This window comes from Dinoponera quadriceps, unplaced genomic scaffold (genome assembly GCF_001313825.1).
Source record: "Dinoponera quadriceps isolate SergipeBrazil2010 unplaced genomic scaffold, ASM131382v1 scaffold566, whole genome shotgun sequence".
Classification (NCBI taxonomy): domain Eukaryota; kingdom Metazoa; phylum Arthropoda; class Insecta; order Hymenoptera; family Formicidae; genus Dinoponera; species Dinoponera quadriceps.
This window is the reverse complement of record NW_014555972.1, coordinates 5,380,429-5,399,107: the sequence shown is the minus strand read 5'-3', so window position 1 is coordinate 5,399,107 and position 18,679 is coordinate 5,380,429. Positions and strand designations below refer to the sequence as shown.

The following is an 18,679-nucleotide window of genomic DNA, read 5'->3' as shown; positions in this document are numbered from 1 at the left end:
ACCTAACGCAAAATTAATAGTAAAGATACATCATTATGCGCTATTTATGCGTTCTTCGAAAATGAAATGCAAAAATTTGCATTCTATTAATTACGACAGAAAACGGAATTTTTAATGGTAGGGGAGAGAGCAGGTGGACAGAGCCAGTCAGTCCTCCACTTATAAATAACTAACTACTCAAGCAAAACAAATATGTAGGAATTATGCGCTAATTACGCGTTCTTATATTTAGATAGTTTCGATATTTGCAATGCAATCCTTCGAGAACTTCTCTCTTGTCGCGAAAGGCCATAATCGGCATAAAATTCTCTTAAAATAAACGAGATCATTAAAACAACTGTGTACAATAAATCGACGATTTAAGTGCTCTTGTATAATTGATTTAATGATCTCTTTTACTTGGAAGAATTCATTGATTATGTTTTTCGCATCAAGAAAGAACTTTATTAAAGGTTACAGCGTGAAAAGTTGAAATTGCCTGTATATAAGAACGCATAATTAGCGCATAATTCCTAAATATTTGTTTTGCTGAATAACTAGTTATAGATGGAGGGCTGACTAGCTGCCCACCTGCCCCCCCGGCCCCCCCACAAAAATTCTGGTTTCTGTCGTAATTAATAGAGCGGAAAATTTTTGCGTTTCATTTTCAAAGAGCGCATAATTATATATCTTTATCATTAATTTTGCATTAGAGATGGAGAAGCTATCTAGGCAGACGTAAAGCGCACTCGCAGAGAGGGATCATTTTCTGCCGCGTTTTTCACCTTTTACGCAGAAGCGCGGGCAATGTTGCGGCGGCGGCAACGACGACGGATCCGTTTTCCCGCCGCTCGTTATGAAATTCGCCACTTCAGCCGCGTTTCGCCGGGTTCGTAACTCGCGGCTCGACTTTCTAATAGTCTCCGTCGTGTCGGTACAGCGGCGCGAGGCAGGGCCGCGCGAACAACCGCGAGCGCTGCGTGATCGTCGACAATATCTCGCCCGATTACCGTTGATACCGATTTCGCGACGCGTCACTGAGCCTTTTTGCACCGCACTTTAATATCGAGCAAATAATTCTCATTGTTATTCCAGAAGCACGTGTATGACGACGAAGAAACGACGATAGAGAGAGAGAGCAGGGAAGTTAATGAAGATAAATAACGAAATCTCTATTAAACGATGCTTCCCCGCCAGGTGATGTGAATTAATTAAAGTCTGGGCACGGCAATATTACGTTCAACTCTCCTTCTGATAAAAAGGTATTTTTTACCTCGTTCACGAGAAGTTCAATATTTCACTTTTAGAACACGCGCAATTGTATTTATGCAAATATACTTTTTGATAAGAGACACAGAAGTACAAAAAGAGGTAGAACTAAAATAAAAGTACGTTTCATCGTAAGTCTGTGGAATATTTTAGTTTCTAGTATAATGCGTTTCTTATCCCGAATATATATATATATATATATATATTTGCAAAAACATGTACGAACTACCCATTTATGTTACAAACAGCGTTAGTCATAATGTTGCGTCAAAGATATCGGAGAAGTTGCAATAATAAAAATATATTTGAAATGGAGCGATACAAACGTTGCGGTTATCATTGCGAAGCGAACGATACTCGTTCGACGGACGCGTTTTTATTACTTTTTATTTATTTTAAAAAGGATTTTTATTTACACTTTCCGTAAAATTTTATGAAATGGGCCGATCGTTATCGCACAATTTCCTGTTTTTCCTGGCGTAACAATAATTACACGACGCGTTACAAGGTGTTGTAAAAACGGCCGCTCGTCACGTTCCGCACGAAATTGCATTTCTGCCGAGAGTGACAAAGAGAACCGGGGCAAAAGATAGAGTTCCGCGAGGATGGCATCGCCCAGCTAACGCCGTCCCTGCAACGTGTAAAAATGAGATATCGTAATCTTCGTGCCGCTCGTTCTACCGTCGTAACACGTGACGGAGCTTATATATTCCGTTGCCTCGCGCGTCTTTGGCACCTTTTCAGGTACACTCGGCTCGATGCAAATGCAACGTTTCGCGCACTCGTCAGAGTTCAAAGCCGGTGCCGAGCTGACTCAGAACCGACTCATGCAAAAAATTTGTCAGAAATTCAGTGAGGTTAGTTATACGTACAAAAGATGATGTGGACGAGTGGGCGTATGTATATGTGTGTTAGAGCTTGGATAATATTTTGCAAAAAGAAGGAGAGATATTCGTAATACGCGAGCATCGAGGAAGTCGCGGGGGAAAAATGATAACTCGCGTTACAAAAACATCGTAGAAGCTAAAAATAATTGCACGATAAAAATATAGAGAATGTTCCAAGAGTGTAATTATAAAATTTTTAATATAGATGTAAGTGTGCTTATATAAAAAATATCGAGCAACCCAGCAGAGAGAGAGTGAGAATATCAGATTCCCATTCTCGCTGGTTCCCGCTGCTTCCCCCCGGCATGTTCCTTCGATCGTTAGTACGATCACCGGCAGAATCTGTTGCTTGGCTAAGATGCCGTTACGGAGTTTAGACGAGGCTCTTTCTCTCGGCGAGAACGATTAAACGGCGCGACGCTCGCAGGAACGACTTGACTTCCGCGCGCTCAGCTCGTGCAACGTTGACCTGAATTTCCAATTCCCGAGAAAGATAATTCGTAATCTGTTACGCGACGACGGACGCGATGAAAATTTCACGGGACATCTCGCCAGGATTAATTTTTCTTGCGACGCCGACGATTTCCACGATTTTCCCGATACTATCCGTGAAACGGAATTAGTGAGCACCGTTAAATTGTGTTATACCGCCGCTGTGTGGTGTATCGATATATGACGTTTATCATCGACATGTTCCGTAAGCCGCTTATCTTGAAAATTACACGAGGCGAAATTTTGTAATGCGCACATATATTAACCCGCACTCTAATTAGAGAATCGCGTCTCTTTATGCGTGTAAATCACTGCAAACTATTACTTGAAGATTTAACGTACGAAAAAATAAAAAAACAAAACAAAGAAACACAATTGTGTTTCTCGTGAGCAAAAATCGATAGAAGAAACCTATTTGAATTATTACTGGACAGAAATCTTTTGTCGGCCTGTGTTATTAAAAAATATACCAAATCGAGCGAGTCCGAGTTTTCCGGTAGTTTTAATCAGAGCGACGATAAAATGTCCACTGTCAAATGTCAAACATCAGTTAATTATACGATTCGAGCGGAAGATAACGCTTATAAATGGCGACTGCCAAAACATACGGACGATTGCGTGGGCTTGTAATACGTCGCGAGACGTTTACCGTGGACGCAACTTCCGTATGGAAAGTTGAATCTGTCCGCTCGGTGCGCTCCGCTTCGCGCGATTCGCGACGGCACGAATGAGATTCCGGAGGAATGAAAAAGGAGCAAACTAGCCGGAACGAGAGAGGCCGCCGGGCTTAAATCGCGCTTCGGATGCCTCGTACTCGCTCCGTTCGCCATAAAAGACGTCGGCACGATCAGAAATGGCGGAATCAGAGCGTAACGACGTGTGTCTCACGCAGTTGCGTCGCACACGCACTTTACGCAAGCGACCGATGCATAAGGACACACTTCGCGCATGCTTACAGACGACGAGTCACACGGTAGACACGGACGGGCACTCTGTTTAGGTGGCACTCGACCACGTCGTTCGTCGACGGAAAATTCATTCTACTGACGGTCACGTCAAAAACAAAGAGGGAGATAAAGTTGAAAGTTTTCAAGCGAAGTAAAACGCAAGAAATTAGATCGGCGAAGTGCAAATGGATCGGGAAACTATCTTATTCAATTAATCCAAAGTGGACTCTCCGAGTCGGTGGGACCTCGCCGGATAATTAACGCGACACTCGGCGTGGAAAACTGCGGAGTCGCGCGAGGACGCCGTCCGAACGAACTTTCGCGTCGGGAAAACGTCGTCTCCGACGTCGCCGGGAAACAGAGAGAATTCTCCGCCGGGGTCTCGCAAAAAGCCCGCATTTCGCGTTCTTACGAAAGAATGAGAGGAGGGGGAGAACGACCGGTCGCTTCATCGAAAATAGCAAACGGTACTACTTCGAGTGACATTAATCGCCGTCCTGGTTTGCATAACGCGTGGGTGAAGCGCGATAAGGACGCCGTGCAAAATGCATAACCGACGTGGCGCGCGCGACTGAAGCCGCCGCCGAAGGAAGGAAAGTAATAGTCGTGCAAACACGATTATGCTAAACCTTTCCTATGGATCCGGACGGAATATGTCACTCGGTAATTCCGCGTCGCCGCCGCTGCCGTCACCGTTGTCGCCGCCGCCACCGACGATCGATGAGACGCGGTGGAAGAGGAGGCTGCGAGGGAATTATATAAGGTCGTACGAGTATACTTGAATCCAGGTGTAACATCTGCCTTCAAGGTTCGACGTCGCGTTCTCGCTTTTGTGTACAGGTAATTGCTGCACGAATACGCAATGCAGTTCCCCGTGGCGACTCCGCGCGCGCGCTTCGCACGTCGTAGAATAAATTACGGCCGTGTGACGAAAATTGCATCGACACGGCCGACCGTCCAAATTCAATCGCCGCTGCCGCCGTCAAAATTGCGCACGCACTTCCCGACGGTTTCAGTTCAATCTCAATAACGCTAATAATGCTAATTAAAGGCGCAAATAGAAATTCATTCGCATGTCCTGAAGCGACGGAAGAGTCCGGAAGATTGCGGGTCGCGCGACGAAATCTTAAACGTTCGATTGTCGTGAATTCGCGCGGGACGGGAGGGGCAGGGAGAAGCGCAATTATAACAGAGGAGATAACACGATCAATGAGAAGCTGATTAACCGAAATTTAAAGTAACTTGGAATAAAGTTCCTGCCGGAGAGAAAGAGAGGAGCGCGGTGAGAGGCCGTGAAAGAGACGACTAATGACAGGTAGGGGCTATTTTAAGACGTCGACGACCGGTTTGTACGAGTCACGAAGAGGCTCGCCCGTGTACCCATTCCGAGTGATTCGTACTGACGAGCCGGAATTTTTTCGTATCGCGATACGCTCGAGTTCCACTCTTGCGCGCGCAAGAATCGGAACGAAGAAAGAGAAACACGCGCGACGGAATTAACGTTTCCCTTTGTTGACAGCGAAGCAAAGGCGGAGGATATGATTGGAACCTAGTGCAAATTGATTGATCTGCGCGAAACCCAAATTATCATTTTAATGGCTTCGCGAGAGAGCACAGAAAAATATCGCTGAGACATATGCCAGTTGTTATCATCTATTATCATGTATCAATCGATATATTTTTTTTTTCTTTTATTAGTGAGGATGTCTATGAATAATTTAAAACTTTGACACATAAATCAATTAATTCGGAATGAAAGTCTCACGGGTCTGTAATTTGTTTCTTATTCTAAATTCTTAACGATATTCGATGAATAATAATCACGTTTCATCGAAAGTGAATTTCGTATGGTTCACTCTTGAACACATCAAGAATTCAAGTTCTTTAGCTTACAAGATTACAGCGCTGCCATCCAGTCGCCGGGGCAAGAAAAAGTAAAATAATGACTGCTTCTTGGCAGAGGAAGTGATAAAGAATGATTTCTCGGACATGAAAATAGTGACCAGAAGTGACGTTTTCGTCAAATTCTGGGAATAACTGCACAGTAAGGAAAGACATTTTGTGGTTGTGTTGAAATCGATCCTTGTCAAAATCTTTGTGTTGAATTTTTAATACATTCGTTAAAACTCGTTAATTTAACACATTAAAAACTAGGGGCATATATAAGAAGAACAAAAATAATGCTTGCATAACAGTTCTTGTTTCAGTTGCGGCAACAACAAAGTAAACGAGATCTCGAAGATACGCGACCGGTTTTTCATAATCAATACCGATCTTTCGGTGTAAAATCTCACGACGATAAAATTCACAGCGAGATTTATGACGGATCGTAGGCGGGAATGCATATGACGAGAGTTATTTGCATAGCGCGTTGATTAAATAACGCAAATATCAGGCGATGTTGACGATCTGCGGATGAAGGAATCAATAGTAAGTAATATTTCCGGTTTCGATGAGGAGGTTCCAAGTGAATCAAATTCCATTCGAAAAAGCACGAATCATTCGCGACTTCCGGAAAAATCAATTGCACTCTTAAAAATTCCCGTGTCTCAACGATTTCCTGGAAGTTGAAGTACGCGCGATACGTGTAAGGTAAAAAAAAAATGATGCAGTGTGAGCATTTAACGATTTAGAAACTCCCGACCGATTAATCGGCCGGGAGTGTATCGCGTCGTGGGAAATATTGCTCGCGGAAACATCGGTCGAGAAACAAACAGCGTTTCGAGAACTCTCGGAAAAATTCATCATAAAACGCCGGGAAAATTCAATTTAACTTAATCTTCTCGAGCACGGCAAGAGGGAGTTACAGCGGCTGGGTCGCGCTGAACCCCACAGTTGTTTCAACAACAAATAAAATACACCCGTAATATCCAATTTTCCGGGCTTGTGTAACGCACGTACACGCGGGAAATCAAATCCGCGCGTGCGTTACGTAACGCAATTAAAATCGAAACTTTCTACGTGTTCGATTATTCGCCGGCGAGCATGACCGTCGGAACGATCGTTCGGTTCCGTCAGCTCGCATAGGTTTTATGGCGAATTGTGAAGGTAAACCGGCGCCGACGACTTTTCGCGACGACTTCCGCGAATAAAGTCTCTCTCTCTCGCAGAGAAATCGCGGCGACCCGACGAGGAAACTTTCGTGAAATTTTCTCGCGGCCGCCCGTTTGTGGAAACGCGTATCTCGCGAAATCGAAAATGCCCCCCCCCAAATAAAAACGTCGCGTCGCTACCAGATGGAGTACCGCGAAAACAGGACGACGCGACGCCGGAATTTAATCTCGATCGGCTGAACGCCGTCGCGAGCGCGCCAGTCCTATTTATCATTTTGCGTTTCGCGTTTAATTTCTCGACCACACGTCCCTCCATCGGAGAGAGAGAGAAAGAGAGTGTGTGTGTGTATGTGTATGTCCGATTGTCCCTCGTCAACAATATTTTTCACTCTAAACAGTAGAACAAACAAGTCTCCCTCGCTCAAGGGAGAATCGCGGGAAAACAGAACGCGCTTAAATATTTGCGCGCAAATATCGTTTTTTTCGGAAGGCTCGGGATGTATTAACCGAAAAAGACTTTGCGAAACTTCGCCTTCCGGCCGGAGCGCTTATTTGACTAATATTTCCGGAACTTCGTTCGCACGTGCGGTCCTCCGCGTCGCGCAAATATCGACGGTAAGACGCGCGTTTTGGTTTTTATTTCCGTAAAATATTGCCGACGTACGTGCCGTTATCTGAAACGGCAAAGCTTTCCCCGTCGTCTGGCGGACGACAAGATTTCCTCGAGCCTCGATTATGACTTCAACGCCGTCGACATTTCCAAATATTTACCTAAGCGGCACCTGCTTATTCGCGACTTTTCCCTCAAAATCGAATCCATGAGACGCGACAACTTATCGTAGCGACGACAAAAGCACTTGATAACATTCATCGCTACGCGCCGAGCAAGCGATGCTATTATTTATATATGCGCGCGACGACGATTGGAAATAATATAGTCGCCGATAAAAGAAGAGAGAGAAAGAGAGAGAATTACTGTGTGTTACGTACGTAGGGGCAAAATTTAAAATTATTCACGTAAGGTGATCGCATTATAATAACACGGTCATCGAAAATTATGCGGCATGTGGGCTCGACGAGATCGCGAAAGGCGGAATTTTCGCCGAATTATTGGAAATTATCGAGAATTAATTAAACGTCCAAATTGCATCGCTATTTTAATCGTCATTCTCGCGCATTCGAGGCCGGCCAGGGACGAACGTACGGAATACACGCGCCGACGTGAAAGTCACCGCACGAATTGAGTATTAATATTTGGAATTATCGCGTATATCGGCCGTTAAGGCCGCTCGTAACTCGTGCTTTAACCGCGCCAATTTTTCTGATCGGCGCGCGAAACATTTTCACACGAGCAGCTCTGAATCGATCGCTTAACGATCATCGATCGTGCTCGATTATGCTTCAGCGTGAAATTTATTTGTCGGATAATTACGCGACGTAAATTTGAAATGGGGAAAGAGAAAGACTCTCAGGTGCCTCGTCCCTCTCAGGTGCGCAAACGATGAATATCTTCTTGTTCAATGGTGTCATCCAGAATACATCCAACCATATAATATGTAATCATGGCATATGTACTTAAATTATATACACAACCTAATCCTCGACCACGCAGGGAAAAAGAAAACCCAGAGAGACAGCACAAACTTTTACAAGACTTCTGAAAGACGTCTGGAAAAACATGTAAAAAAAATGAGAAAGTGTTTCGAATATCTTGAAGACATCTTTCAGAAGTTCGTGCTATCTGGAAACTTCTTCGTTTCAGTGGAACAATATATAATATTTAACGAAATACATTTTTTTTTTGCTGAAAACCAAATATTTATATTTCCTCTAAATAATACTGTTTTCTTTTAATCAAACGACATGATTCGTTCTAGCGAAACAACAATATTTTTATTCGAACAAAGTGATATCCGATAAAAAATTATGTTAAACATTTACATTAACCAAGTGAAACAAACGCGTGTACTGAATCCAGAGAAAACCTTTTTCCTTTGCGTGCGTTTAAGTACGATGCCTCAATGAATTTGCGTACATTCCATGTCCGCCTATGTCCTACTTCGATTACTCCACTAGAGACTAAATAGATCCCTCGGCAAATCACTCTAAATCGATCGCGCCCAGACTTTTACTCGTCCAACTAGGGGGGTACCATTATCGTGGCGCACTCGGTGCGAGCGCTCCCGCAAAGGTCAAGCTACGTCGTCAAGCAACCGCGATAAATACCTGGTGACCGAGTCCGGCACGAAGATGTTCCACCAGGACGGTCTCTTCTGCCGGGTCTGCGGATAGAGCCCTTCGGTGCTGCCGGTCTGCGCCGGTGCGACCACACCTTTCCGCCTTTTGCGATCCACCACCTTGGGCGGCTTGGCGAGCGGATGCCACGATTTCCGGCGACCCTTCTTGGCCTCCTGCGCCGCTTGGGCGCGGTCTTCGTTCTCTGGGATATCATGGTTCTCCTCCAGCAGATCCTCCGACACGTAGAACACCGAGCCTCTCCTGCCGGTGTCGCTGCTCCTCCTCTTTTCCTTCGGCTTCTCCTTTACGTTATCCTTGCTGTTGTCCTTGGCGTTCTCCTTCTCGTCGCCGAATATGCTGGCTCTGCGGGCCCTTTGAAAGAGACTGTCTCGTCGGGCCTTCAGGTCCTCCAGGACACTGTGTCGGCGGCCCTTGCCGTCCCGCAGGATCGCCGCCGCGTTTTCGCGCTGCTTGCCGACCGCGCCGAGGATCCTCGCCAAGGAGGACTCCTGTTCCTGAATCATCGCCGGGATCGAGTTGGTCGACGCGTACTTGGTGGTCGTATGACCGTTCTGCGGTTCGTTGCTGATGTACATCTTGGCGGCTGTTTCCATGCTAATCGGAGTAACCGTACGTGTGGCCGAGGCGTTTTCACAATCGCGCGCCAGACATCGCGCCGAGAGAGAGAGGAAGAGACACCGGTCGAGTTCGCGTGCCTTGTGCCGATGTCACCGAGGGTTAGCTCGCCTCTGGATTGATTCAGCTGCTCCGTCGGGTTAACGTCTCACAGGGACGGAGAGGTATTCGCTGATTCTGCGACGCGTCGTGGAAAGTCGCAGTTCCGCGAAGCCGAGTCAATATCTTATGCCGGCAAGATCGTCGAAGGTTAGGACGACGCGCACAGAATATGTATACACACCGAGGGACGGCCGCGAACGGATTGCGACGAATCTCGTTAGCTCTCTCTGTCCGATAACGTCCACTCGCGTGCAACTTGTTGTTATACCCGAGAGGGTCACCGCGGATCACGTTATTCACAGAGATTAGATATCCACGGGTTGGGGTCTTCCACGGGCTCCAAGCGTGTGCAAGCGAAGACGACTATCGCGGCGATCCCGCCGATTTAATATTATACACCGAGAGGCGAGGTCGCTGAAGGTTGCGCTGCGGTGTCTGCAAATTCCACAACGCCGCGAAGGGAATGAAGCTCTCTCTCTCGGGCTCTCTTCTTTCCCGTAATACTGTCGATTTGACGATCCCACCGTATACCGGGTGACCGTCCGTAACTCGCGTCACAATCGCGTTTCGACTCGCCGTTCCGCACGAATTCTCACCGAATGGGATCAACGACGATGACGACGAATATTATACCTGCTGTGGGTGGCGATTATTGGCAGGCGGGCGTCATTTTTCACGAAGGCACGCGACGGAGCGTTAAAGCGCGATCGGCATTATTCCACCGGCGCGGCTCGTCGGTGAAAGCAGCCGTACGGTCGACCGCCTTTTCACTCCCGACGTCGACGACGGACACCGACGCGGTCACTCTCGTGAAACGCGAATGCTACCACCTCGATAGGTGCTGTGTATGTGTGTACCGTGTGTATACACGTGTTACGTGCCCCGGTCCGCCGCGACGGATACGCCCGTGCAGAGAGGAGAGCACGTAGAGATCTACGCGATCGTTGACCCTGCGAGGAGGGGACTGACCGTTTATCTATATATTTCTTTTCTTTCCTATATTTCTGTCCCTCTATTTATTCGAAACGTCCCAACGCGTCATCATCGTTCGCCCACCTTCGGTCCACGTTGCGGGTGGACGATCATCCGGTGATTTAATAGATCGTCAACGTATTTACGGACCGCACATTCGAGGAACGGAGGCCGAGGACGAATAATACGAACGAATTCCCCGGTGTTTTCGCGATTCCTCGACCCTGTTACCTCGTCAGCCCTCACCTGCCGGAGGCAGCAGGTACGAGGCTCCGTTGTTTCGCATCACACTCGGCGCGAGGTCGGTCCTCCGAGGACGGGCGTAAGGCCCCGGAAGCGGTCCTCCGATTCTCTATTTCACTCCGACAAACAAATTCTACCTTCTTCTCGGAGCAGACGCGCAAATAGGTTAAGCCGTCGAGGCCGGGCGAAGACGAACGACTCTTTTTCTCGCGTCCTCTTTTTATTCCTCCTCGACTCGCTCTCGTTATCGGACGAAGACACGCACGCACGCACGCAAGCAGGCACGTATACACGGAGCGCACGTCGACCCGTTGGAAGCGTATGCGAAACACGACGAGAGCGTCGAAACTCGTTGATCGAGGCGCGCTCGATCGACGGCCGTCACGTGAATCGGGTATCGTAGCGACTAAACGCGAGCGAACGCGACCGCTTGTATTTATACGCGTCCTGCCGCGGGCCCGACTCTCTTGCTCTCTCTCTCCTCTCTCTCTCTCCCGCTCTCTCGCTCTCTTACTCTCCCACGCGCGACGCATCCCCCCACCTGGTGGCGAACGCGTGCATGGACGAGAGATCCTGCGGATTCTGGTCCTCTCTCATCGTCTCAGGATTCGGAGGAATCCAGTCGACGGCGTCCTTTCAATCCGGCAGGATGCGGACGTCCGAAAAGCATTCTTGAATTTTTCAGACGATTCCGGATTCTTTGCGACGGCCCTCTTGAACGTCTCGTACGTGTCCATTGAACCTTTATTGGTCATCGGTCAGAGCTAAGTCTGATAACCGTTCGATCCGCGGATTTATTTCTTTCCCCCCCACAGGCGGTGATCGTAAACAACGTTACCTCTCTCGCGAGCTCGCATCTCGCGGTTGCATCTCGCGCTAAATGCGGGATATAAGTGCGGACCTTCGACTTTAAATACCGCGGCTTCCAGAAGGACACAAGAAAAGTCGGAACCACGCGCTCTACAGAGGTGTTCATCTCGCACATATTCCTGCCACGTAAAATCAAACGAGTACATGTAGAGACGTACTTAACGAAAGTACTTAACGCGTTTTGCGTTAATTAACTTTAAAATGGTCGCATGTTGCCCACCCAGCCCAGCCGCGTATACAACGCATCCTTCTCTGTCAACTTTTATGAGCTAACTTTTGCGCAATACCGAAAAAGAGGAAAAGAGGGCTCGTACATCGAGAAAAAAACGGTTGAATATACAAAATCGACGGTCACCCGCATTCAAAAAAGTATTATGTTCACTGAACAAATTATGCGTTGGTGCTATAACATTTTATATTAATACAGTTGCTAACCAAATCACAATCGTTAAATCAATCGATAATTCATTACAGTAAGATTTGTGCAGTGGATTAAACGTTGCGTCTGAACGAATTTTGTTTAAGCAAATCTCGTTGATTGACCACTTTTATTCTCAGTGTAGAAGAAATGCGAAAAAAACGCAACCGAAGAATCAAGTTCTCCCGAGTCCGACTAATTATTCGTTTGGAAAGTCTTATTTCTCTCTTGATTCATTTGCTCACTTGAGACGAGCACATGTATCCGAGGTAGACTTTAACCTTTGATCCCATCCGCGAGCGTATTTCAAACTTTGATTGTCGTACCGCGCGTGGTATTGTGCGTGCTCTTTTTATACAGCCATTCCAAGAGAAGCTCTTAAACTGCTCGATTGTATATCGATGGTCCCGGCAACGCGCCGCGATTCTGCCTTAACAAGATAATCTCCAACCGAGTTAATCAATACGATAGAAATCCACCCGACGAGGACGACGAGACGAGACGAGGGATAATAATGGCGATCGAGCGATATAACGAGGTATCGATAATTTCATCGAAAGCATTGTCACGTCAGAAATACCCGGTAATCTTGTGGGAGAGAGAAGAAACTGACGATCGTGTCGTTTAGAAACCATTCAACAATTATGTCACGCTAAGTTTGTGCATTTTCTACTCCCCCTTTCTCTTCGTCACAAAATATTCCCCTCCTTCTAATATTACGTTACATGTGGAATTATCACTTCCCCTCCCCCCTTCCTCCTCCGCCGTAGACACATAGAATAAAATAAAATAGTTTATAATCATATTGTGTATAATACTTATTGGACTATACGTTACTATCTTTCCTAAAATACAAATAATTTTTAGACATAATATCAAATTAACTACTTTATTTTATAATCTAGATCAGTAAAAGTTGTGTTTTTAAAAGAATAAATATTTAAGTTAACATTTACATTAATAACATAAAACTATGTCAAAACTGAAAAATGTTCACGAAATGTAACCAAATGTGGAGTTAATGTGACTTTTCATGGCCTTTACCATTCCTCCTTCCCCACCCTGTTATCGCGGACTATCATGGAAACTAATAGATCCCCTCTTCCCTCGTGGTGTGTAATTGTTGAGTGGCTCCTCATGCACTTTTCTCAGGAAAACTTTCGGACGCTGAGAGCTCGGACAACGCTTCGATTTTAGATCGAAAGTATGGCGCGAGTATCGGCAGACGAATATTGCAATACTTCGTGCATTGCCACCGCGTGGCATCATCACGTGCCTCCATATAGATTTACTCTATCTCGAGTGACTGATAAGACTAATTGATAATGACGATAACGGTCGTGAACGCATTATCGATGAAGGATCCGATCGAAACGAGCAAACAAGCTCTGCGTAAAATAACTCGCGAGAAGCGATTAAGATGAAAGACGGGGGAAAAAAAGATCTCGCACGAGAGTCATTCTCCGTAATTAATCACGGTCGATTTCGCGAGAACAAATGAAGTAGCGGTGCGACTAGGAAGCTTTCCGAGAACGCCGAGCAGAAGCACGTGAGTCTCTGATACTCCAGATATCGCTCGTTTGCTCAAAGCTGCAGACGTTCAAGTCGATTCGCGATATCAGACGGCTGTTAATTCATTTCGTCGGCCGCGAAAGAGATATTTTGTTTTTTCTGCCGATCTCGTCGTCCCATACGTCTTGGCGTCCCACGTGCTCTTGACCCGATTCCCGAACCGACGAGAGAACGACCACACCCGCCCGTGTTTATTCGGGTACTCTTTTAGATTTATGGGACCGCGGCTGTGCATCGCACACGACCGATCGTCATCTAACCCTGAGGGAAGCATGCGCGTGGGTGACACGGTCGACCGTGTCTCTCTGCCTCTTCGACATCTCGCTCTGACGATGAAATTCGCGAGCCGAACGACTTCAACTAACGTTGGAAAGTTCCGACACCAACGCGAACGCTTGTGTTTCCTCTTCCAATAATCCCTTTTTAAACTATCTTTCCTGTATGTATGATTTCCTTCTTAAGCTGCGAATAGAAATAAATGATTTCATTATTTTGCGCGATGAAAATGTTATTTCTGCAGTTATGTCACTTTGTCGCCGCTTCATTATATCGCGTTTTGTCACTTAACGTTTAATTATATTCTTTCCTATCATTACTGCTTTATTATTATGATTATAATTTCATTAAAAGCTTATAATTTTAGGAAACTGACGAAAGTCACATGTATCAAGGTTGGCAAATTTATCCAATTTTGTACCCTAGTTACGTCGACGTCGCCATCGCGCCAGCGGTCCTTCCTGTTTACTCTTATTCTGTGAGGATTAAATTAAGTAGGACGAAAAAGAGGGATTTCTCCGCGAAAACACGGTGAATTTGACAGTTCCGCAAATCAACAGTTCTTTCGCGGAACTTCAATTTAAAAAGAACGTAGCTAGCTTTTACTCGCGAGCTTCGTCGGAGGTAAACTTCAAGTGAACATCGGTCCCTTTTCTTACTATTTCAAATCAACTGCAAAACGAACACGCTTTACAACTTCGTGTTCAAATCAAGAGTTCGTCGTACCGGCCGCTAGACGTATCCCAGATCTACTAAACTTTTAATCGCGCGGAAGAGCCAGCTCTTCCAACAAACAATTGGAAAGACAGAAAAATTTTGTCGGTCGCCAAAATTTTGAAGGAAATAGTTCGTTCGCACGACGTTCTCGAACGCTGTGTTATGTATGCTGTCTCAAGTTCTTGAAACCTTCATCTTAAAACTCCATATATTTTCTGATAGTTCACTCCAGGGCCGGGAACCCGTATGCGAATAGATATGATAAACCTTGAAAGTATCAAGCACGACAAATACTGTACATATTTGGATTGTAAGAACCTCAAAGCGCTCTCGACAAAAATGATCAAATTTCCCGTTAAACTAAGAAAGATCCATCCGTTTCTCGCTTATTCAATTCTCGCTCAACGAGCGATACTTCCTGTATCAGCCCGAAGATAAAACACTCATGACAGAATCCCGAGTTAAACCATTTCATTCCTTATATTTGACGTTACGTGGCGACACATAAGAACGCGCCCACGTAGACCATCGGAAGGAACTACACGCAGCAGAAATTTTCTCGACGAGCGAGATGCGCATTCAGCTTCCGCGAGCGAACGACGACGACGACCAGCACGGGAGGGCCGGCTCTAATTGGCTGAATCGAATTAAGAGTCCAGCACGGTATTTCCATCGCTGCAATTTCGTAATTGGACGCGCGGTCGAATTGACCAATTGTTTCCATCGCGCTGGACATCCATCCGGCTCTCTAGTTAAGCGAAGCCTTCGTTAGGAAAATGCTGTATGTATGGCGGAAATTCCGCTCCTCGCGACGAGCGAGGAAATATCATGGAAACAGCGTCTCTCCTCATAACGACCTTGCTGCCAGACAGCTGATCGCGTTCTCACGCCTACCGATCGATCGTCGTGCGCGAGCGAAAGCCCGATGTGATCGCGAAGTTATCTCTCGACGGAGTCGTCGCGCGAGAAAAATCGGCTTGTAAGAAATCTCGCTCGCTTTCGCGTCCAGTCTCTTTTCTCCGGAGTACAGTACGCTAAAACTGAAAACAAGGCAGGGGGACTAATCCTATAAAAGAAATAATTCGGATTCCACCGGATGTTGAAATACAGTTTACCGAGAAATGCGACTCGGGCAGTCCTTAATTGTGTAACGAATTCAGCTTGCAAAGAACCGAGGAGAATTACGTTAAACTCTCGGTATGAACCGCCGTTAGCGTCACGGTCCTAATCAGATCTAACGGAAAATGCGGCGCAGAGAGTTCTTACCTCCGCGGAGCGTCTCGTTGAGATGTCACTCGCGGAAAGGTGGCTGGCGGTGACGGAATAATTTCGCGCATTAGAGAACTCGAGCCTTTATCAACGAAACGCCCGTTATCAAGCGCGTGTTTGTCATCGAGCTCACGTATCGTGTGACAGGTTTACGACGTGGCCACCGGAATCGCAAGAGACTGTATCTGTTTCCATTCGAGACGCGGCGGGACCAGATCCGTTTCCTTCTCTCGCGCGTCGTATCACGACGTGCCACTAGTGGCCTATTTAGGTCAAAAGATTCTTGTCGTTATCGATATGATATCGGCCGCCACCATTGACAGGCTACGGTCTATGTACTTTTATAATATTTTATACAATTTTTGATAATGCAGCGCTCGAAAAAAACGTGCGCCGAGAAAAATATTGCCGAGCAAATAATGTAAATGATGAGGCGGGCGGCGCAACTGTCGATTAATTCGAATATTTTTACGTGGCGAGAACGAAGTAGATAAATCGAATACGGAGCGACGGAGAAACGAGGAATCGAACAAAATTCCTTCCTACTTCATTCACGTCTCTCTCTTTCTCTTTCTGTTCTTTTTTCGTTTATTTAGCGAACGAATTGCCGTAACCGTTGCGTCGAATAAGAAATACAGGTCGCAACAGATGTGTCCTTGGCGAAGATTGATATCTGGCCGAATTAAAAAGCAATATATAAATCGGTTATGTCAGATTTCCTGGAAGCGAGAACATCACGTGCCAATTTCGGCCGATAAGCTGCGCGAGTATTTTGACGAGGTGGGAATATTTACGCGATAAGACGCTCGTTTCTCGTCGTAATAAGCCGCCGAATTAAGTCCCCGTTCTCCGGCCGAATTGGAGCAACGGTAGCAACACGATACGGCGAACCTGCGTCCCACTACGTGACCGTGGGCACATTCGCGAATATATATTGCGGAGACACGAAGAAACACCCCGACGAGATCGTAAAGAGCGACGGAAACAAGTCGGTCCTATAGTTAATTCGAGACTAACTTATTTCGAGATCAGGCGGTAGAAATCTGTACACCGATTCTACCATGGATATCGTGGCTAATTAAAATTAAACGCTATACGCTGTTCAACTTTGTACCTACTGTTCAAATTCGTTAAAATTTGAGTAGAATTTTGCGCAGCTATTCAGCAGCCATAAAAAATGTTACGAGTTCCGTCAAAAGCGAGAGATTTTATCCCTGAAACAAGAGACGTTAATTACCCTTTATTGAGATATTTTATATTGCATTTTCCGCACGGAAAAGAAATTGGTTGAATTAACGTAACATAACATATGACTAAGCGTGTCTTGGTGAAATGAAACAGAATTTCTTTTTGATTTTTAAGAACCAAATTTGGCTCATATCTGTCAAACGTGTATGAATTATTTCTTAAACCTAACCACAAAAGATAAATGTATTTTTCCCCGCTTTGTATGATTTCTAATAATTCAGAATTGTGTCAAGAGGTTACTAGAAGCATATTCAGAAAGTAACGGAAAACGATGAAGATTGCAAAAATCCTCCGTTACGATTATGCCCGCGTATTAAACGTCAGTCTGGCGATGTTATTGGACAGACCTTCGCGAACTCCCCGTATGCAGGCCTGATAAAAAAAAAAAAAAGAAAGGTGCAGCAAAACCCGTAACGTACCCGCCTGGTGCATCTCGTCGTAAAACAACGATTTACGGTCCGACGGAATTATAAACTTCTATCTAAAATCCGCGCGAACGTATATAGTCGGATAAAGGGATGCTTTCCAGTGGCCAGTTTTCGTGCTGCAAAATCTGAGATTACCGGTCAAAAATCAAGGGCACAAGTGTGACATTTATAACGCTACAATGCGAAATGCGATTTTTATATTCTAACTATATCTCAAACATATATAATCTTTTCCCGACGTAACTATAATTTCGTTCATTGCATTCGATTGCGTCACCAGAGATTTAACCTTGTACAAAGAAATTAATGACTGATATATTTCTGTATCTTCAAAGGTATCGAGATCTGAAATCGTCGAAATTTAACTGATTTAAATCTCTGTCATAGATAGACAAAGAGGAAGTGAGAGAGACAAAGGGTGAAGAGAGAAAGAGAGGAATCGCAATGGATAGCGATTATATGGTTGCGCGATTAAAGAATCGCTTACACACCTAGCAAAAGTCGTCGACCGATAAAAAGCAGTTCGAAATTGCCTCGCCGATCAATCGCCGAATCATTTGTTGCACACGGTGTCAATAACTATGCTCCAGTAATTCGGACTATCGAATATCCGAAATCCGTTTTCAGCATGGTCTATCACCTTCTTTTCCGTTGTTTCTCACAAATTGATTGTTTAACAAAAATTTCTTTCTAAATGATTAACACTTCGCGATATATTATCGTCGCGCGAAATTCGACGTTGCGGTCCACCGATGATATAGTAATGTCACGATGTAAGAAATATTAATATTAACGATACAATAATTATCTATAATTGAAGGTGGATGTGTGGATATTCATTCGCAGTTGAAAAAGTGCAGCTAAGTATGAATCATAGACTCAGCTCGAGTCAGAGAGCGCGACAACTTCATATAGAGCGCTGATCGCAAAGTGTTAATCCATTATATCATTATTATTATCGCGACAAATTGCATCAAGCATTCAGCAACGTACCGGTTATCAACGAATGAAGAGCTCAAAAAGAACAAACGTCGACGATGGTATCTTCATGCTGCGTATCCTA

At 45.4% G+C, this 18,679-nt stretch overlaps 1 protein-coding gene across 9 annotated transcripts in view; it reads right to left on the bottom strand.

Annotated features, from left to right (window-relative positions):
* Positions 1 to 18,679, bottom strand: part of LOC106746221 (TLD domain-containing protein 2) — a 145,712-nt gene that overhangs the window by 74,776 nt on the left and 52,257 nt on the right. The window contains exon 1 of one of the 9 annotated variants that reach the window (XM_014622543.1): positions 8,854 to 11,233. The exons of 5 other annotated variants lie outside the window; for them this stretch is intronic. In XM_014622543.1, the coding sequence (XP_014478029.1) occupies positions 8,854 to 9,479 (626 nt within the window). In that variant the 5' untranslated portion in view covers positions 9,480 to 11,233. Of the gene's footprint in view, positions 1 to 8,853; positions 11,234 to 18,679 lie in introns of those variants that run through there. 3 more of the 9 variants (XM_014622532.1, XM_014622533.1, XM_014622534.1) reach the window with 3 other exon arrangements.